The 22,610-nt window shown below is 44.5% G+C and overlaps 1 protein-coding gene across 1 annotated transcript in view; it reads left to right on the top strand.

Annotated features, from left to right (window-relative positions):
• The window catches only part of LOC149279317 (inactive rhomboid protein 1-like), a 466,620-nt gene that overhangs the window by 204,804 nt on the left and 239,206 nt on the right, over positions 1 to 22,610 (top strand). The window contains exon 12 of the mRNA XM_089501319.1: positions 19,093 to 19,156. Within this exon, the coding sequence (XP_089357445.1) occupies positions 19,093 to 19,156 (64 nt within the window). The remainder of the gene's footprint in view (positions 1 to 19,092; positions 19,157 to 22,610) is intronic.

The raw sequence follows: 22,610 nt of genomic DNA, 5'->3' as shown, positions 1-22,610 counted from the left end.
ACAAATCGGGTAGTCTTACAAGCCAAAGGTCTATTTATAGCCATTTCTATATGTTGCAGTGTTGCTTTATGTGAACAAGTGAACATGTGAACGTCAGGAGGAGGTGTGCTGAATGGAGTGAGTGCTCAGTCTGCTGCTGGCATTGGTTGGAGTTCGTGGAGCAAGAAGGGAAAGTAGCGTGCCTGTTGTTTTTCGGAACGGAGACCTGTCTGGAGGCAGCAAGCCTGGATCATCTCAGGCTTAGAGGTGACGGTGAGGTGTAGGTTTTGCGTGCTGACCCTCTTCTCTGCAGTGGAGTTTTTAGTGAGGGATCCCTAAGGTGCTGAACGATAACTCAGATAAACTTATTTTCTCTTTCTTTCTCTTGTCACAAACAGACATATATTTAATAATACTAGACTGTGCAAACAAAGAGGAGTTGGTGAAAGAGTAGTCTATACAGGCCAAAAGTGGAGGAGACCTGTCAGAAGAGGTGATTGGTGCAAACTGACTAGTTCTTACCAATTAACCCCCAATTACATTTAATACCTTGATTCCGGAGGGATACCCTAGGACTATCACTCTCAGAGAATGGCATCTAAAAGTATACAATCTAGGAAAGAGAAAGGGGCAGATAAAAAGATGACAAATCTGAAAAACGGGTGTCAGATTATTACAGCCCACCCCAAACTAGATTTAAACTATCAATGGATGAGCCAAACATATCAGACTCAGAAACAACAAGTGCTCAAGGGAGTGCTGACCCACTAGAGGTTAACTTTATAACAGAGAATTTCCTCCAAAAATGCTTTGAGAATCAAGTATTGACACTCACACAAGAAATTAAAAGGAACTGCACAGAAATTAAAAATGAATTAAAAACAGAAATAAAAGATCTCGTTAAAATCAATCATTTGGAAGAGAAATTAACAACAGTCACGAGAGATCATTCTACTTTAACAACTACCACACAAAATATAAAGTTAAAAGTGAAATTTTTGGAAACCAAACTAAGGGATATGTAGGACAGATCGTGCAGAGAAAATTTACGCATTAGAAATATCCCTGAATCAATTAATCAGGATAACTTATTGACCTTTCTCTTGGACTTTTTCCAAATAATTTTTTCCAATTCAACTAACTCAAGAGCCTATATTAGAAAGATATCATAGGCTCTTTAAACCAAAAGAAATACCCATTTCAACTCCTAGAGATGTAATAATTCAGTTTCATTCTTTTGATTTAAAAGAAAAGATAATGAAGGCATTCAGAGAAAACAAGGAACAAGACCAAAGATTTAAAGATATACAAATATACCAAGATATTTCTCCAGCAACTCGGGTATGGAGAAGGAGCGTCACTACTGCTTTAGAAACCCTAAAAAAAAAGGGAATTAGGTATCAGTGGAGACCCGCAGGCAAAATTAGAGTCTTGATAGAGGGTCACCCTAAATTATTTGATTCTCCAGACGAACTAGAAAGCTGGCTAAACCCAAGAATAACTAAAACCAACCAAGTTTGATATAAACCACTTTAGATTCTAGGGCAGACAAAGAACTTTATATATATATTTTTTTCTCCTCTCTTTTATTAATTTATTTATTTTTCCTTTGTGACATACATTATTATTACTACACGCTTCACTTGGCCCTTTTTTTTTTTTTTTTTTTTAAATTATTATTATTATTTATTTATTTTCTATTTATTTATTTCTTTTTCTCCTCTAATCTAGGCCCCCACCACTACCACAATCATAATTTTACAACATTATTCTCACAGTCCCTCACAAAGACCCTTCTTTTTTTATTTTTATTTATTTATTTTTTTTCTCTCTTTTCACTTTACATTATCATAACTACATGTTATTATCAAATCACTCACCCTCTGTCACGTACAAGTAATAGGAGACACCGTGGTCAGGTAGGACTCCAGGACAGAACAGTTCATACAAGCCGAGGTCAGGATTCCGGAGAGCAGGATAATCGATAAACGTAGCCGAGGTCAGGATTCAGGAGATCAGGATAAACAGTAAACAAGCCGAGGTCAGGATTCAGGATAACAACGTAGTCAAGCAAGCCAAGGTCAAACACAGGAATCAGGAAGGTAAACGCTATCTGGGCACTAGCACAAGGCATAGACGACCATCAGAAGGCAAGGTGTAGCTGGTCTGAAAGGTTTAAATGGGGAACCGCAGAGGAAGTCCGAATCTCCCATCAACCCATCATGACATCACTTCCGGTGTCTGGGAATCGCGAGCATCTTGAGTGTGGCATAGTCTCCCTTCATAAAGACCTGCAGAAGCAGGACGCCGTGTACCACCCGAGGAATACGTGAAATACCCGAGGAATACGAAGTGTTCTGGGTAGCGAGAAATACGATCCAGAAGGGGAGCATACCCGCATAGTTGAATGGCACCGATGACCTTGGCAGAAGGAATAATGGTTTCAGGTTCCCTACTCTCCTCCTCAGGTCGCGTGTGCATACGGGATAACACATCTGCCTTGGTGTTCTTTGAGCCTGGACGATACATCAGCATGAACGGAAATCGGGATTGAGGCATTTAGCAGATTCCATGTACTGGAGGTTCTTATGATCGGTCAAAATCAAGGTAGGTACAGATGCTCCCTCCAGCAGATGACGCCACTCCTCCAAGGCCAGGATGACAGCCAACAACTCCTTATTCCCGATATCATAGTTCCTTTCAGCCGCCGAGAAGTGCCGAGAGAAGTACCCACATGGGTGCAGCGGTCCACTGTACGAAGCTCGTTGGAAGAGTACGGCTCCAACCCCAGATTCCGAAGCATCCACCTCCAGGACAAACGGTAGGTAGGGGTAGGGATGCCGTAGCACCGGGGCTGACATGAATCTCTCCTTGAGAATAGTGAATGCTGACACCGCCTCAGAAGACCACTCCGCGACTTTGGCACCTTTCTTTGTCAAGTCCGTTAATGGGTGCAACAATCTTGGAGTAATTACGAATAAAACGTCGGTAATAGTTGGCAAATCCAAGGAAACGTTGAAGAGCCTTGAGGCTCCCAGGCTGCGGCCAGTCCTTGATTGCTTGAACCTTCGATGGGTCCATGTCGAACCCCTCAGGAGTAATAATGTACCCCAAAAACGTCACTTTGCGAGTCTCGAAGACGCACTTCTCTAATTTAGCAAACAGTCCGTGTTGCCGAAGACAGGACAATACACGGCGGACCTGTTCGTGATGAGAAGGCAAGTCTGCAGAGTAAATCAAGATGTCATCCAAATAGACGACGACAAACTGCTGGAGGAAATCTCTGAGGCAGTCATTGATAAATTCCTGAAAATCCGCCGGGGCGTTGCATAATCCGAACGGCATAACTAGATATTCATAGTGTCCAGAACGTGTATTGAACGCAGTTCTCCACTCATGACCGGCACGGATACGGACAAGGTTATAGGCCCCACGAAGATCCAGTTTAGTAAAGATCGTAGCCCCTCGCAACCTGTCGAATAGTTCGGAGATGAGGGGAATCGGATAGGAGTTACGTTTTGTGATCTTATTCAACCCTCTGTAATTAATGCACGGTCTCAGTTCTCCGTTCTTCTTGTTAACAAAAAAGAATCCGGCACCAGCAGGAGATGTAGACCGACGGATGAAGCCACGCTTGAGATTCTCCTCGATGTAGGTCTCCATAGCCTTGGTCTCGGGAACAGACAGCGGATAGACCCGGCCTCTGGGCGGCATAGTACCCGGGAGGAGATCAATCGGGCAATCGTACGGTCCCATATCCCATTTGGGACATTTTGGAAGCCCCCAATTTAATTTACCCCATAAAAGTATATCTTTATGAACAGTAGACAAGTCAAGGTGTTCAACTAGGGTAATTTTGACAGTTTTCAGGCTTGTTAGTGACAAGTTCAGGGCACTGACATTGATCAGTGAGACCGATCAATAATCAGTGACTTAAAATATCACTGACAAGTGACAAGGAAGCACCCTGGACTTTCAGGTCAGTGCTGTTATTTTTTTTGATAATTTTTTTTAACTCTTTCAATGCTGATGCTCCATTGGAGCACAGCATTGACTGATATTTAGTCCCCACAAGCTTGTGTCATACACATCCCGGCATTGAAGGGGTTAACGCTGCACTGTTGTTCTCATGGAGCGATCAGGCAGCAGGGGAGGGTTGGGGCTGGTCTCCACACTCATGTGGAGACCGAAGAACCCTCTCCCCCTGTCCCTGAAGCTGCCTTTGGCAGCTGGGACGCAATTGCTGGTCTATAGACCAGCCATTGCAGGGAGGAGTCTCTTTGATGACCCCTGTAGGCTTCCATGCCTACAGGAGTCATCAAAAGGCTAGTGGAGGCTTCCAGGCAGACCACCAGCAGCAGAGCCCCATACAAAACGGGTATTAACCCCTAAAATGATCCCGGCATTGAAGGGGTTGACGCTGCACTGTCGCTCTCATGGAGCGATCAGGCAGCAAGGGGATGTTGTGTCAGGACCCAATCAACACACAACCCCCTTCCCTGAAGCTGCCTGTGGCAGCTGCAAACGCGATTGCTGTTTTTCCTGCAATCGCGTTTTCAGCCTACAGAATTGATCAAAGACTCGAGGGCACCTGGGCAGACGTACATGGTACATCCCGGTCTGACGGTGACATGTGACCAGGAAGTACCAGGTACGTCCCGGTACAAAAGGGGTTAAACAATTAACTTGCTACTCAAAAATTTTTATATATGTTCTGAACTGTCCCTGCGGCCTTCAATATGTGGGTCGTACTTCAAGAGCATTACATACAAGGGTAGAAGAACATATGAGAAATGTAAAAACCATTTTGCAACATATCACAATGGGGACCCTAGACATCTTAATTTTATAGCAATCTCTTAGATAAATACATTCTGGAGGGGAGGTCATTTCATAAACCAACTGGGGAAGGCTTATGAAGTGGATTTACGTCTTGAAGATTTTGATAGGTAATGGGTTAAATAATGATTTCGAACTTTGCCATTTATTTTAATTTAAGGTATGAATACTTTATATGTTTTAAATATTATATAATATGCTCCCCGCATATGTTGCGATCTGTATTGAAACATATATGAGTTAAGTTAATCTTTATGGAGAAAACATCTACATAAATATATATATAAAATAAAACAAAAATGGGGAAACTTCTTTCACACTCACTGTATATCGAATGAGATTATAATTTTAATTTATTAAAAAGGATTTTAATAATTTCAAATCTGTATAATTTAAAATCGCTATATATGTAGATATTTACTCACATGAAGTATAAATTATGTTTATATAGCCATTGATATATTTTTTAGCTGTATAATAATTCTTATATATTTATATTTAGGATGAATGCATATCCTCATTTACATTTTTACATATGTATAAATTGAATTATGATTTTTAGTGAAAAAAACATATATATATATATATATATATATATATATATACACAAATATGTATGTAATTATGAATATATCCATTTTAGGGATTATTGGTTTTGTAGAGTGTATTTATATTGATTTTATAAATATTTATTTTTATCATATATATGTCACGCACAGCATATGGTAGAACCTTTAATCAGGTAGAACAGCGTGTGCGAGTCCAATAGACAGAACACCAGAGTCCAGTATAGAATAGCTGATGAGCAAGCCAAGGTCAGGAAGCCAGAAGTCAGGATCGTTGCAGGGTAAGCCGAGGTCAGGAAGCCAGAAGTCACAATCGTCGTGAGGAAAGCCAGAGTAAAATGCCAGGAAATTGGAGACGGGAACAAGCCGGGTCGGTAACGGGAAATCAACAGGAACGCGTACTGAGAAGACACTATGCAAGATAGGTACAACCATCAGAAGGCAAAGCTGGAAGGTTTCTGAGGTTCTTAAAGAGGCACAGGAAGTCCAGACACTAATTAGCGTTCTCCCCCCAAATTTCCAAAGTGCCGTTACGTCACTTCCGGTCCGCGGCCATCTTGGGATTGGCAAGATCGCAAGTTCCTAAAAGGACCGGTAGTACCGGCTGGCGCCACTAGGTGGCGTGCAGAACGTGTGCACGCGGCAGGTCCGGACCTGGCTCCGGTAGGTGGCGGCTGCCGTGCGGAGTTGCGGGGTCTTCCCCGTCCTCGCGGTGGTGGAGGCTGTCTCGCGGAGGCGGGAGGTCTCCCTCTTCCCCGCGGCGGTTGAGGCTGCTGTGCTGAGGCGGAGGGCCTCCCCCTTCTCCGCGGCGGCTGCAGCTGCTGACCCGAGGCGGGAGGTCTCCCTCTCTTCCGCGGCGGTTGCAGCTGCCGACCCGAGCCGGGAGGTCTCCCTCTCTTCCGCGGCGGTTGAGGCTGCTGCGGCAAGGCGGGGGGTCTCCCCCTTCTCAGTGGCTGCTGCAGATCCGAGGGCCTGGAGGAACCGGCATCCAGGTACGTGACAATATATTGACAAATGTCTAAATTGTTATATCTATTTTTTATCTGCCCATGGGGACTTAATTATATCTATTTAATGACTATGATCTGTGTAGGGATTTGTATTTATATTTATATATTTTTATATTCTTTATTTTAACCCCTTCAATCCCAGGGGTTTTTGGTACCTCAAGCAATTTTGCCATTTTTGCGCTATGTCAGTTCAGCAATTATTCTCTTTTCCTGTGAATAGTGTACCTATATAAACTATATATTGTTTTTTTCAAGGAGAAATAGAGCTTTCTTTTGATACCATAGTTGGATGATTAGCTGAAAATTTAGAATTAGAAATTTAGTAAAAACTAGCAAAAATTAGAAAAAACACCTAATTTGTAAAAAAAATATTCCCTCTGAATCCTCACAAAATTCAGCTGATTTCAGAAATACCTAATTTATATAGAATTTTCATACTTTCCCAGCACATATAGGCAACATACTATAAGGTGTACATTACTTCATACAAAGACGTTACATTTTTACATTAGGTATGATGGGACTGCAACTCTAATTTTAAACAAATAAAACAAAAACACACACAAAGTTATATATTTCTGTAAAGCAGACAATCCAGGCTATCCTATCAGGGGTATTTGGGCATTCTACATGCAGGTATTTGGCCACCAATCACTGTCAAAGGTGGCCACAGAAATTAGCTCCTGCACTTTTTTCACCAACGCGTCTTCGTATTTTGTAGTATTCCTAGGATTTTTGTACAGGGTATGTGTTACGGCAGAGAAATCTCCTAAATTGTTCAGCCTCTCCTGATTATGGAAATACCCCACATGCCTAGTTTTTTTTGTGTTTTTCTGGACATTACAGGGCACAAACGGGACCATGCGCGTTATAGATTCCAAACGTGAAATTTTCACATTTTGCTTTAGTAGACCTATGTTTCATTTGAGCCTGTTATGCACCCCCCTAATTATAAATACCCCCATAAAAGTATATATTTCTGTAAAGCAGACAACCCAGAGTATCTCATCAAGAGCATTTGGACAATTTTCATGCAACCATTTGGCCGCCAATCACTGCCAAAGTCAGCCGTTGCTCTAATTTCCTGCACTTTTTTCACCAACACTTCTGTGTTGCTGAGGATTTTTGGACCAGGGTATGTGTTACAGCAGAGAAATCCAGCCTAAAGTGTTCAGCCGCCTCTCCTGATTATGGAAATACCCCACATGCCTAAATTTTTTGTGGATTTCTGGACATTACAGGGCACAAACGGGACCATGCGCGTTATAGATTCCAAACGTGAAATTTTCACATTTTGCTTTAGTAGACCTATGTTTCATTTGGGCCTGTTTAGCACCCCCTAATTATAAATACCCCCATAAAAGTATATATTTCTGTAAAGCAGACAACCCAGAGTATCTCATCAAGAGCATTTGGACAATTTTCATGCAACCATTTGGCCGCCAATCACTGCCAAAGTCAGCCGTTGCTCTAATTTCCTGCACTTTTTTCACCAACACTTCTGTGTTGCTGAGGATTTTTGGCACAGGGTATGTGTTACAGCAGAGAAATCCAGCCTAAAGTGTTCAGCTGCATCTCCTGATTACGGAAATACCCCACATGCCTAGATTTTTTGTGGTTTTCTGGACATTACAGGGCATAAGTTGTAACATGCCGGCATACTGGATCACGGTGTGTGCCAAGCCAATGCTATCTATGAAGCAGCTTAGCAGTCCCCCAGGAGAACATGTTCCCATAAAAGTATACATTTTTGGATAGCAGTATTTCACCAGGAGCATTTGGACATTTTCCATGCAGCCATTTGGCCATCAATCACTGCCAAAGTCAGCCATAGTAATAATTTCATGCGCTTTTTTTTCGCCAACACATCTGTGTTGCTTAGGATATTTTGCACATGGTATACGTTATGGCAGAGAAATCCAGCCTAAAGTGTTCAGCCGACATTTCCTGATTACGGAAATACCCCACACGCATAGGTTTTTTATGCATATGGTTATTTATTTTTAATTTGCAGGGCAAAAACGGATGGAATTGTGCCAATTGAAAATACCCCCCTTTTCCCCTTGTGGCTCACCCTAACACAAAAAAAGAAGTATAATGGAAATGTAATAATCTACCTTGATGTGGTAGATCATGAAGCACTCATCGATGCAGAGTCCTGGTATAGAGGGGCAGGAAGGGCAGTTGTACCTGGAGTCCTTCCTAATACCCTTTTTGTAACAGACTCTGCATCTTTTCTGGGAAGATATACACCTTCCTAGAGTTCCAGCTCAAAATCCTGAGGGATATCCTCTTTGACCAGTGGGGGATACAAGGAAAATGCCTGCCGGTAAGACGCAGGACATTCTCATCCTGCACGTTAGGGATTGACTGCTCAAAGAGGATATCCCTCAGGATTTTGAGCGGGAACTCTAAGAAGGTGTAGATCTTCCCAGTGGCACATTTCTTGTGCAACACATATGTGTTGTACATGGCAACCTGGGTGAGGTAAATGGCTACCTTTTTGTACCAGGTCTTGGTCTTACGCAGCACCAGGTATGGCTGCAGGCACTGGTGAGAAAGATCTACACCCCCTAATCGGTGATGCACTGAGGCTTGAGTCCCTGTGCATCACCATCCCCACGTACACTGGCAGGTACCACCTTCTAGTTGTGTATAGTGGAGAGGATATACACATCCTTCCTGAAGGCCAACAGCTCCTGACTGCACAGAGCACTGGTAGTACCACGTCTCTGCTTTGGGTATGTTAGGTTTTAGGATAACCCTTGCGGGTTGGCCTAACAGTGCCACATGCTGGGGTCTGCTCTAAAAATACAAAAATGAAACAAATCTGGGCTGCTTTAAAAGTTATCCACCTAGAGCTGGTAGCCCTTATTTAAATAGGGGGACAGCAGATCCCACGCTATCTTCCCACTAGTTCCCACAGATTGTGGGCAGCCAGGAGGATCAAGGTGACTGTCCTTCCCTTCGTAGATTCTGAAGGAAACAGTATATCCCGTCCCACTCTCGCAAAGTTTATATAACTTTACACCGTACCTTGAGCGCTTGGACGGGATATACTGTTTGAAGTTCAGTCTACCCTTGAATAGGACCAGGGACTCGTCTATAGCAACATTTTTATCGAGGGTATAAGTTTCAGGGAATTCACTGGAAAAATAATTAATAATGGGCCTCAATTTATATAAACAGTCAAATTGGGGGTGCTCTCTAGGGGGGCATTGGGAATTGGGAACAGTACCTGTTCCGGGGCATTATTTGGGGAAAAGCAGGGGTGGATATTATGGGATCTGTGCTCCAATATGATCGAATAGTGGGCTTTTTCATAATGCCCATCATAAGGGTCAGGGCCCAAAATAAGGGTACCAGGTCTGGCTTCTGCCTCCTTGGTCTGCCTGACACTGGGCTTCATAGATGTTTTTTTGAGCTGCTAGCAGCTCAAAAAACTCGGGGGCAAACATTAGATTGAAAAAAGACTTTGGCTCACTAGCATCAATGTCACATCTGATGCCAGGAGACCCAGTAAAAGCAGGGATTACTGGGTGTATCATATTTGGGGGCACCCAATTATATTTAGAGTCAGGCTCTCCACGCCTGACTTTAGCAGGTGGAACCTGGCCATCATCATCTTCCTCTGAATCGTCATTATCTGACGCACAGCTAGATTCATCAGATATTGGGTCAATGTCTGATGCAGTCAGAGTGGCTTTGTCATCTGACGCAGTCAGAGTGACTTCGTCATCAGACTGAGTGAGGAAGTCATAAGCCTCCTCAGCGCTGAAGACACGTTACGTCATTACATACTAGCCTACCTACCCAATTTCTAAAACCCTACACTATCCCCAATTCCCTCTAACCACCCACCAAACTAAACACAATTTTTTTTAAAAGTTTTTTTTAAAGTTTTTTTTTGAAGATCGTGGGGAGGAAAGGGTTAATTAGGGTAAGACAGGTATTTGGGGGGTTATGTGTTGATTTTTGTGTAGTGTTTTTCCACTATACACTGCAGCTCTGTCAGAGAGAGCTCTGTCTCTCTCTCTCAGATCGCAATAATGGAGAGAGGTAGAGGATCTGCAGTAACGGTCACACTATCGCTTTGTTTGGTCATCACAGCGATCATGTGATGTTACTGCCGGTTGTGTGGCACTTGGGGAGTGCCCCAGATGTGGCTTCTCGCCGGAAGCTGTTACAGGGGATCGGGCAGCAGAAAGCCAGCAACGCTGGCTTCTGCTGCCAGGGGGTAGTACAGGCTGTCAAACTGTGTCCCTGACGCTGCTGGACGTACTATGTGACGTTACTGCCGGTTGTGTGGCACTGGGGGCTAATGACAGACCGGAGGGAATGCCCGATCGCATCTGTAACAGTTTACCGGCATTCGTGTAGTGGCAGGGATGTGTCCCTGACGCTGCAAGAAGGGCTGGACGTACCGGTAAGTCCATAGGGGTTTCTTAAGAGGCGTTTTTGGACGTCCCGGTACGTCCATTGGGGATTGAAGGGGTTAAGAATGAGATTGTGAATTTGAGTAACACTTTATATTGATATATATTTCTTAGATTCCCCTGCGCCTACATTTATTGATTTATTGAGATTTAAATGGTTCACTTACTTGGACACAATCTTGAAGATAATAAGTGCCGTACATTTAATTTGTATATTGATAACACCCAGGGCCGGCCCAAGGCAAAATGCCGCCTGGGGCGAATTTTAAAATGCCGCCCCCTCTTATCTACCCTTCCTCTCCCTCCGTCCCTGCCGCCCCCCCATTATCTACCTTTCCTCTCCCTCCCTCCCTATTATCTACCCTTACCCCCCCTTGTACTTACCTTTCAGCAGTCCTGTTCGGTCTCGGTGCCGGCTTGTAATGCTGAGCGCCGGAAACCGAGACCAAACGGGGAGACTCGCTGCAGACGAGAGAGAGAGGGGCGCAGAGCGGGTACCGACAGCTTGGTAAGCGAAAACCATTCGGCGCCCCTGGAGCGGTTGCCCCACTCGGCTCCATTGTCTGGCTGGCCTGATAACACCGCATTAAACCCCAGAATCTAGACCCTTTATAAAGAACAGAAGAGAAAGTCGGTTACACGTATCGGATGAAGCCTTTGAGCGAAACGCGTCATATGGGCTGTATTCCTGACCGCACCTGAACGTGGGACTCCGCGAATCCGAATTGGAAGATTGCCGAAACAAGGAACGAGTAGATTTTTTTAAATTGACTTTATTATTATTCTTTATTATTTAAGCTTTGAATAAGCTGTAATAAAAATTATTTTATAACCTCCAAACTCCTATTTTTCTCTATGACTGCGAGGGGTTAATTTCAGGAAGGAGAAAAATATCCCGTTCTTGATACATGCGAATATATATGGGCTTGGGGAAGTCCCACCAAATGTAAGAGTCCAATCAACTTTATTTTTGTACATTTTGTGGCTACATATTACACTATTTTTTTCATGTGAGATCCAGATACATCTCTTTGAAGCTCTACATACCACTATACTACACCTATTGGTTATTAATAGCATTATCTGTTTCAAATGAAATTCTCAAACATGAAAAGTAGACAATGACTACAAAAAATGTTACAATTAAAACCAATGGAAATGCCTGTACTTTTAGCTGGGAGCCATAAAAATATAGTGTGTGTTAAATTAGTACATTTGAAACATTTGCGTTTTTGATTTTCTATATTGTTGGACCATGGAGTAGGTGGGGTGCTGCAGCTTCAGCTAAAGAATAAGTAATTATTTTTTGTTTCTCTTCAAGTGTAAATAATGGATATGATCTCCTTCGTGACAAAGGCTGATTTTATTTTTTGTACTCTTCGTGACAAAGGTTGATTTTATTTTTTGTACTCTTCGTGACAAAGGCTGTTTTAAAATTTCTGCAGTGCCCATGTTTAGCTGTTATTTTCTTCTTTCTCGTTTACCCACACAAGTTATATATTGTTTTTTTCAGGACAAGACGGGCTTTCTTTAGATGTAATTGTTTTGATTGTATCATATCATTTACCATCAAAAAGTATAAAATATGGTGAAAAATTTTGAAAAAGGGCTTTTTCTGACTTTTACTCATCTATAAAAGCTAATGGAAAAACCTTCTAAATAAATTCTACTATTTCTCCTGAGTTTAGAAATACCCAGTTTTTATGGTTTTTTTTGCTTTTTTCTGCACTACTTGTACTTATTGGGGCAATAAGTACAAGTAGTGTTTTGCTATTTCTAAACCATTTTTTTCCAAATCTGGTAATTCCTCCCCCATGTGCCATTTCGGGTATCTTTGAAGCTGGCCACTACAATTTATCCCATCAAACCATATATTTTTGAAATGTTAGTAATTTAACTCTTTCCATGCACTTTACGTCACTGTCACAAAACACCCCAATATGTGTTCAGCAACATCCCCAAAGTACAGTGATTCCCACCCATGCATGGGTTTGCCTGGCTGTTTTGGGGCAAAAGGAGCACATTTGGGGCATGCACATTTTTCAATTTTTAACTTTATTTGGTGATCCTGTGCCCATGCCCTATTTAGTACATCTTTGAAGCCGGCCAATTTAATGTGCCCAATAAAACCATGCATTTTTGAAAACTAGCCACCCCAGGGTAATTCAAATGCTGGTATTTTAACTCCTTCCATGCACTAATTCTACCACCAGCCTTTGTCAACATTAGCAGCAGTATTATTTGTGTGTATTTTTGCCCACACACGTTGTACTTTAGGTATGAATTTACAGGTCCTGGTATATGTCACTGTCAACAACCACCCAATACGTGTTCATCAACATATCCTTAGTACAGTGAAACCACCCTTGCATGGGTTTGTCAGGTTGTTTGGGGGCTGAAAGACACATTTGGGACATGTGCATTTTTCAAATTGGAAATTAGACATATGGTCATCCTTCCTCTGGTGTTCATTGGGACATCGAGGCATTACAGCAACACCGGGTACAGAAAGCGAAAGCCACGATGGCCCTGGCACGTCAATTGTCACTAACCGGATGTTAGTGCATGACATCCCAGATCAAGCAATTGCTATTAAGGGGTTAAAGTACTTATGAATTACTTTATTAAAAATACCAATAACAAAAGTTATGGTGGGGTAAAGGTGATGGAAAACCCTGAGTACATCACCCAGATCGCACCCATAGGACTATTGTTGTACCTACCATATCCGCCGCGGTCCCACGGGTGGAGGGACGCGCACATCGATGCGGCACGTGCACAGCGGTTGCATGATGCACCAACGGCTCTGTACGAGCTGCCACGGCATGCCCGGGGCACTCGCATGGTATCTGCCAGTGTGGTACACCTGCAGCGCTCGCGTGTGTAGCACACACAGATGATATTTTTGTTTATCGCGCCAACGCCATTAGTGTGCGTCAGACGCGATGACGTCACCCTGCTTCCCATTGGTTGTTTCCCATTTGCTTATTTAACTCTGTTCCACAGTCATACAGTGCCCATTCAAAGAGTCACTTGTGTGTTCGCTCTGGGTTCTTGTTTCATATATTCCTGTTGCTATTGACTACGTTCGTGTACCAGACCTTGGCTTTCTTTCCCGACTCTGATCTTGTGCTGCCTGCCCCAACCTCGGAACCTCCTGATTATGCTTATTTACCGCTGATCCTGTACTGCCTGTTTGCCTTGGACTTCCTACCTAGCTCTCCGTTCTGTGACAACACTACCATCTCTGCATAGTGGGTGCATCATCCTGTGTTGTCCTAGATTCCGCATAACACATTGAATGGGCCTAACAGGGACCCCGCGGAGATGGCAAGTGTTCTCTCCCGCCAGGAGCAGCAAGACCAGCTGCTAACATCCAACTCTTCCCAGCTACAGTCGCTGGCACAGAAAATGGACACCATGACTGAGCTGATAACTGGCAGTTACACCACCCGTGCGCTCTCATTTTGCGCCAGGGGATCCTAGTCCTGAGGAACCAGGAGCTACTGCTCGGTTACCACTCCCGGACAAGGAATGCAGAGGTTTCCTGAATCAATGTCTTCTCCATTTCGGGAATCACCCTCAGGCCTTTCATTCTCATTCCAAACGGGTGTCCTTCATCATATCGTTGCTGAAAGGTGAAGCATTGCTCTTGGCCTCTCCCATGATTGAGCAGGAATCAGAGCTACTCGACGACTGCCCTGCCTTCATTGAAGCTCTACGGTCGGTCTTTGATATGCCTGGCTGCAGGGAGACAGCAGAGGCCACCTTACTGGAGCTCCAACAAGGACATAAGCCTCTATCCCAGTATACCATCGAGTTCCAGACGCTGGCTTGTGAGCTCAAATGGGATCAGGGAGCCTTGAGAGCAGTGTACTGCAAGGGACTGAACGAAAAAATAAAGGACGCTCTCCTGTACCATCACTTCCCGTCCGACTTGGAGGAGTTCATTGCTCTCTGTTTACGCGTAAATAAGCGCATTCAGGAGAGAAACATGGAGAAAGAGAGAACTAGACGGTCTAGGCCTTATACTCCTCATTCCACGCCCCAGTCCCCACAGGTTGTCACCAGCTCTACTACCGACAAACCAATGGAGATAGGCACCATACGCCATTTGACCGAAGCTGAAAAAACAAGGAGGAGGAACCTTGGGCTCTGTTCTATTGTGGTCAAGCTGGCCATCTACTGCGCACCTGTCCCGTACGCCTGGGAAACAAAAGAGCTTAGGATGGAGGAGAACCCCTAAGCACGACCATCGCCACTCCTCCAAACCATATGTTGCTCGCTGTTTCGCTTAGGTGGCAAGACCACTCAGTGGTCACCCAAGCTTTCATACTCCTGTGCGGCTGGTGTGTTCCTCGATGAACAGTGGGCGCTAAAACACCACTTGCCCATATGCATCTAAAAGACTCCTTCAGTTGTTACTGCTGTGGACGGCAACCTGTTGGGCCTAGGGGTATTCACTCAGGCGCCCTCGCCTCTTGCTATGTACATAGGAGCAACCCACAGAGAAAACATTTTGTTTGAGATAATCCAGTCTCCTCATGCTCCTCTCATATTGGGTTACACCTGGCTTCATACTCACAACCCACGTATCGATTGGGAAAAAGGAGAGATCCTAGCTTGGAGTAACAAATGTCACCAGCTTTGTTCTATTCCCTGTCAACGAGTAAACCTCGTACTGGAAATCATGCCGACAGACCCCAAGCTCCTGGTACCCAAGCAGTATTGGGAGTATCTTGATGTGTTCTCCAAAAAAACAAGCCGAGCGTCTACCACCTCACAGGCCTTACGACTGTGCCATTGACTTGTTACCATGTACCACGCCTCCAGAAGGGCGGACTTACCCGTTATCAGAACCGGAGCCGTCCATCGGTTCCTGGGTGATTTATCCGCAATTACGCCAGCATCGCAGCTCCTATTTACTGCATTACTGCATTAACAAAAAAGGGGGCTTATTCTAAAGTCTGGTCGGTCGAGGCCATCAAAGCGTTCGATCGGCTAAAGCAAGCTTTTGTCTCTGCTCCAATCCTGCAACGCCCGGATCCTTCACTTCAATACATCCTGGAAGTAGACGCATCAGAGAATGGTGCTGTTCTTTCGCAACGCAATCCGACCACATCCAAATGTCTTCCTTGCACCTTCTTCTCGAAGTGTTTCACAGCCTCTGAATGCAATTATGATGTTGGAAACAGGGAGCTACTTGCAGTTAAACTCGCCTTTGATGTGTGGCGGCATCTCCTCGAAGGTACCAAACAACCCGTCGCGGTCATGACTGACCATAAAAACCTGCAGTATATGGAAGGAGCACGACGGATGAACCCACGTCAAGCCAGATGGGCACTGTTCTTCGCTCTGTTCAACTACGTGATGACCTACCGACCCGGTTCACAAAACACCAAAACGGATGCCCTCTCTCGACAGTTTGACAGCCATCACAACGTTCACCAGGATGAACCCATCATACCACAAAAACACATCATTTCATTCCTGTCTTCTGCTGTGATATCGAGGATCCGTATGCAACAGGCCCACATCACAGTTTCCCAAAAACCTCCTTCGGGTCGCTAGGCATACGAAAGCTTCCCATTGGTTGTCTCTAAGTTTTTCCCGCCATTTGCCCTATTTAACTCTGCTTCCACAGTCATACAGTGCCCGTTCAAAGAGTCACTTGTGTGTTCGCTCTGGGTTCTCGTTTCATATATTCCTGTTGCTATTGACTACATTCGTGTACCAGACCTTGGCTTTGTTTCCCCGACTCTGATCCTGTGCTGCGTGCCCCGACCTCGGAACATCCTGATTACGCTTATTTACTGCTGATCCTGTACTGCCTGTTTGCCTTGGACTTCCTACCTAGCTCTTCGTTCTGTGACGACACTACCGTCTCTGCATAATGGGTACATCATCCTGTGTTGTATTAGGTCCCGCATAACACCTATACCGACAAACACAGACACATATTAACATAAATAGACACACATATTCCCAGACACACACTAACATAGCCAGACAGGCACACATGGATTTCAGACGAAAATTAGAGCTTTTCTTTACCTTTTTCGTGGGGAATCTGACCTCTTTTTCGTGGCTTCGTAAAAATCGCAGAATTTACCACAATTTGATAAATTTGCAATTTGAGCAAACCTGAATGCACAAGTCTTCTTCAGAGATTTTGGTCTGTATGTACATGATAGAAAAAGGCTCCTGGCACTCAAGGGTTCCATCAGACAGATTTATTGAAGGAAACGGGCAACAACGTTTCGACCTCACAATGAGGTCTTTATCAACTTGATAAAGACCTCATTGTGAGGTCGAAACGTTGTTGTCCGTTTCCTTCAATAAATCTGTCTGATGGAACCCTTGAGTGCCAGGAGCCTTTTTCTATTTTGATTTACTGGGGAGCTGGCCCTTCCCGGCACAGCTAAGCACCTGAGTTCCTGTGGGGAGTGAGTGCTGATTCCTGATTCTGGTGACTTGTATGTACATGATGGCATCATGCAGTTGCTATATATTTGTCGGCTGCACATCCATGATGTAAATCTCCAGTTCCACCACATCCCAAAGGTGCTCAGTTGGATTGAGATCTGGTGACTGTGGAGGCCATTGGAGTACAGTATCAGAAGATGGGCACACTGTGGTCATAAAGGGATGGGCATGGTCAGCAACAATACTCAGGTAGGCTGTCGCGTTTAAAAGATCCTCAATTAGTAGTAAGGGGCCCAAAGTGTGTCAAAAAATGTCCCCACCCCATTACACCACCACCAGTTTGAACCGTTGATACAAGGCAGGATGGATCCACGATTTCATGTTATTTACGCCCAGGTCTGACACTGCCATCTGAATGTCGCAGCTGGAATCAAGGCTCATCAGACCAGGGAACGTTCTTCCAGTCTTCTATTCTCCAATTTTGGTGAGCCTGTGTGAATTGTAGCTTCAGTTTTGTTGTTCTTAGCAGACAGGAGTCAGTCTGCTTCAAGATTTGACGTGTTGTGCATTCAGAGATGGTATTCTGCATACCTTGGTTGTAACAAATGGTTATTTGAGTTACTGTTGCTTTTCTGTCATCTTGAACCAGTCTGCCCATTCTCCTCTGACCTTTGACATCAAAGGCATCAAAGGCATTTTCGTTCACACAACTGCTGCTCACTGGATATTTTCCTTTTTTCGGACCATTCTCTGTAAACCCTAGAGATGTTGTGCATGAAAATCCAAGTAGATCAGCAGTTTCTCAATTATGAAAATGTATTCAGGAGCGGCCTCTAAGTTAACATTAACATTTTCATTAAAAGTAGCATTTGGTGTGAGAATGCTTTCAAACCTAAGCTGTGCTGCCATCTTCTTTTCAGAGAGAAGATGCTTTCTCCTGACAACCCTTCCATACAAACTATATTTGTTTTTCTCATTGTACTGTCATGCTAACTGAGGTCTGTAGAATCTGAAATGTAACTCTTGGGCTTCTTGCTATTTCTCTGAGTACTGCAGGGTCTGACCTTGGGGTAAATTTGCTGGGATGTCCACCCTGGTGAAATTGGCAGCTGTTTTCCACTTTTAAAGAATCTTTCTCACTTTAGAATGATGGACTTTACAGTTTTTTGTCAATTACCTTATAACCCTTCTCAGACTGATGGGCAGCAACAGTTGCTTCTCTAAGATCATTGCTGATGTCCTTCCTCCTTGGTATTGTGTTAATACACACCTGAATGCAAACTGCTAAAACTTTGGCTTTTTTAGAGGTGGTTACACTTGCTGATGATCAATTAATCAAGAGATTTTGATAAGCAGCACCTATCTGCTACGTAATTCTTTATGGAAGCAGTAAGGGTGTACTTTCTTTTTCACGTGACACTTTGTTGTGACTACAACAGCTGCCACTTTTGTGGGAGCACTTTCCTAAAGCTTTTTGAGTGTGTCTGTTGGAATGTGTAGTTATTCGGCCAAAAGAGCATTTGTGAGGTGTTGTTACTCATAGTCGCTTCCACTTCACAATTATTTGTGTGGCAAATGTGGCATCCTATCAGTACGACAATTAAAGTCACTGAGCACTTCAGTATGACCCATTCTACTAGATTTTTTGACATTCAACTTAAAAACAAATAGAAGTCTCAATCAAAAATTACATACGTAATTAATGAGCATTGTCATACTAACTGAAACATATATGAAAATCCCACAGTAAATGATGTCAGAATGTTTTCATTAATTGTTACTATTTGTTATTCAGCATAAAATGTTTCTGTTCCTAAAAATATTTTTTTATTTTAGATTCTGTGATGAACCAGCTTCAGTTCCTCCACATGAGTGGCCTGATGACATCACACAGTGGCCTGTATGTATTGTTTTGTTAAGCACATCATAAAAAGGTTGTTTGTATGCATAATAAACAGTGCACTTTATTTGCATACAGTTCTAACCCCTTGACCAATGACATATATAAATATGACACAGAATACAGAATATATATATTTGTATGTTGCACTACAATGCTAGCTCTTGTAGTTATCACTTGCCAATCAGGGCTAGGTCTATTCATGGTCAGACCATCAGCAGACAATTTCTGAGAGTTCTGCAACTCAGTCTTACACTCAATATTCTCTGACGACCACTACTGTGTCCCTGTCTCCTTTTCTTGCCTCTTTTCTTGTTCTTGTTACTTTGTCTGTTTCCCTGTGAACCAAGCCTCTCACAGCACTTCCCCAATAGGAGGAACAGGGGAGAGGCGGTCCTCGTGGTTCTGCTCTTTTCCGGAAGTACTCCAAGAGGCCTGAATACTGCTTACAGATTCGTAGAGAACGAGAGGTACAGAAATACTTAACTTTCTATGTGAATCCATCAAAAGGGCAGAGCCACAGGGACTTTCCAATAATATCCAAGAATACACCTATTATAGTTAATAGGTGGAACTAAAAGACATTTTTTTTTAATGTGTCGCTACAAAGTATTTAAAAAATATATATACTGTATATACTGGAAAATCTCTGGTTTAATGTTACACTCAGTTTTGGGGAAAATAATACATTTTATTGTGTGGGAATGCTGCCATAAAATGAGAAAGAAAAAGGAATGCTTGTGAGTAGAACTGTCACTGGCCGGGAGGCGTGACCGCTCAGTACACACGCCCCCTCGTGTGCGTGCCGAGCGCACGTCAATACACGAGAAGGACGTGCGCGAGGGATGCCGCGGGACCCCGGCGGGACAGGTAGGTGCAACACAACCCCCCTTCCCAGGAGCGCGCCCTGGGCGCGAAGGACCAGGACGGAGAGGGAAGCTGGCATGGAAACGAGAGACACATTGAGGTGCATGCACAGCGCAGGCAGGAACCCAGGTCCGCTCCTCCGGACCATACCCTCGCCAGTCGAGCAGATACTGGAGGGAGCCGCGGTGCCAACGGGAATCGAGCATGCGGCAGACAATGTGCTCTTCGTGGCCGTGGACAAGGACAGGGGCAGGAAGATGAAGGGTCACAGAATAGCGGTTAACCACGCAGGCTTTAAGGAGGGACACGTGGAACGTGTTGGGGATACGCATCGAAGGAGGAAGAGCAAGGGACACGGCGACCTTGTTGACACGCTTGATGATGCGGAAGGGACCGAGGAACCAGGGACCTAGAGTCCTACTGGGTTGACGAAGTGCTATGTTACGCGTGGATAGCCATACATAGTCACCAACCCTGTAGTGGGGTGGCGTAGCACGATGCTTGTCTGCAGCGGTCTTGCTGCGGGCTTGAGCTTTGGCCAGCTGTTCACCGAGAGCCTTCCAATGGGTTCGCATGTTAACAACCTGCTCCTCGACAGCTGGTATGCTGACACTGCGAGAGGCGGATGGAGGTGGTAAGACAATGGGATGGTATCCCAAAGCAGCAAAGAAAGGTGCGCAACGTAAGGATTCATGGATGGCGTTATTGTAGGTCAGCTCGGCCAAGGGTAACAGGGAAGACCAGTTGTCTTGTCGTTCATTGACGTATAAGTGCAGATATTGTTTCAATGTTTCGGTGATAAGCCGATGACAGATTTGTACGGATGCCTAACTTGCAGCAAAGAGTTCTCCAGTACCTGGATACAAACTGGGGACCTTTATCCGACACCACGTGGAGCGGCAGGCCATGTAACCGAACCACTTCTTTGATAAACACGTCTGCCAACTGGGACGCCGTGGGTAGCTTGGGCAGGGCAATGGAGTGAGCCTGTCTGGAGAACCTATCAACCACAACGAGGATGGTGTTGAACCCATGAGAGACAGGAAGGTCGATAATGAAGTCCTTCGAGTAGGTGACGCCATTCCTCAAAGGCCAGTTTGACCGTGAGTAGTTCTGTTACCCACGTCATAGTTGCGTTCGGCGGACGAGAAACCCTTCGAGAAAAACGCACAGGGGAGATACTTGGACGCTATCGGGTTGCGTTGAGATAGAACTGCCCCTGCTCCGTTCTCTGAAGCGTCCACTTCTAGTAGGTACTGCAATGTAGGATCTGGTCGTTGGAGAACGGGGGCTGAACAGAAGGCTTGTTTCAGTTTCTCGAATGCTTTAACGGCCTCCACGGACCAGTACTTGGGATTAGCCCCCTCTTTTGTGAAGGCGATGATGGGTGCTGCGATGGAGGCATAATTGCGTATGAAAATTGGCGAATCCCAGGAAGCGTTGTACAGCTTTCACGGTATGGGGGATAGGCCAATCGGTGATAGCCTTCAACTTGCTGGGGTCCATTTCGAGGCCGTTAGTGGAGATGATGTACCCGAGGAATGGAAGGCTGTGTTTTAGAAAGTCGCATTTCTCAGCTTTGGCATAGAGACCGTTTTCACGCAGTCGTTGCAGAACAGAACGTAGATGCTTACGATGAGTCTCGATGTCTGGTGAATACACAAGGATGTCGTTGTCACTAACGGTGGGTCAGGAAGTGGATCCACGCTGCAGTACAAGGAAAGGCGCCCCCAAGCGGTGATGAAGAGCTACGCAATACTGAGCTATGTAGATTTCTGGTAGAAGAATCAGCAACCAGGGGTCCCCAATAATTCAGGAACACGGAGACAATTCAGGGAGCAGGCAATCGGATAGTCTGGGTCACGAGCAAAGGTCAGGGCAGGCGGCAAACAACGGGTAGTCAGGTACAAGCAGAGTTCAGGTAACGAAATACAAAGAGAGGATTCAAAACACTAGTGATGGCAAACAAGGCACTATCACAGGCAAGGAATAACTGCAGACGGGTTTAAATATCCCCCTTGCTCCTGGATAAATACCCCTTTAAGACGCGGCATGAATATTCATGAGATAGCCGTTCGGGTCTCATGACGTTGAGGCGTGCGTCCTGTCTAGATCTCTCGATCCTCGTGTTAAAGGCAGTTTTCCATTCGTCGTTTTCCTTTATACGTACTAGGTTGTATGCCTCTCTCAGGTCGAGCTTGGTGAATACTGTAGCCTCTTTCAATCTGTCATAGATCTCCGTGATTAATGGAAGAGGATATCGTTTTTTTACGGTAATACGGTTTAGTCCCCTGTAGTCTATACATGGCCGAAGGGATCCTTCCTTCTTGGAGACAAAAAAAATCCAGCCCCTGCTGGTGAGGAAGAGGGTCGAATGAAGCCCTTCTCCAGGCTCTCTTTAATGTATAATTCGAGGGCCTCATTTTCAGGCACAGACAGGGGATACGTGCGTCCTCGTGGTGTGGTACCCGGCAACAAATCAATAGCACAGTCATAGGGTCTGTGAGGGGGTCGGCGTTCTGCTTGTCTCTTGGAAAACACATCCAGAAATTCCCAATACTGTTTAGGCACTAGAAGCCTGGGGTCT

Source organism: Sceloporus occidentalis, unplaced genomic scaffold, assembly GCF_023333645.1.
Source record: "Sceloporus occidentalis isolate IW3139 unplaced genomic scaffold, rSceOcc1.0.p SCAF_171, whole genome shotgun sequence".
Classification (NCBI taxonomy): domain Eukaryota; kingdom Metazoa; phylum Chordata; class Lepidosauria; order Squamata; family Phrynosomatidae; genus Sceloporus; species Sceloporus occidentalis.
Note: the sequence above shows the minus strand (reverse complement) of the source record. Positions and strands in the feature narration are given on the sequence as shown.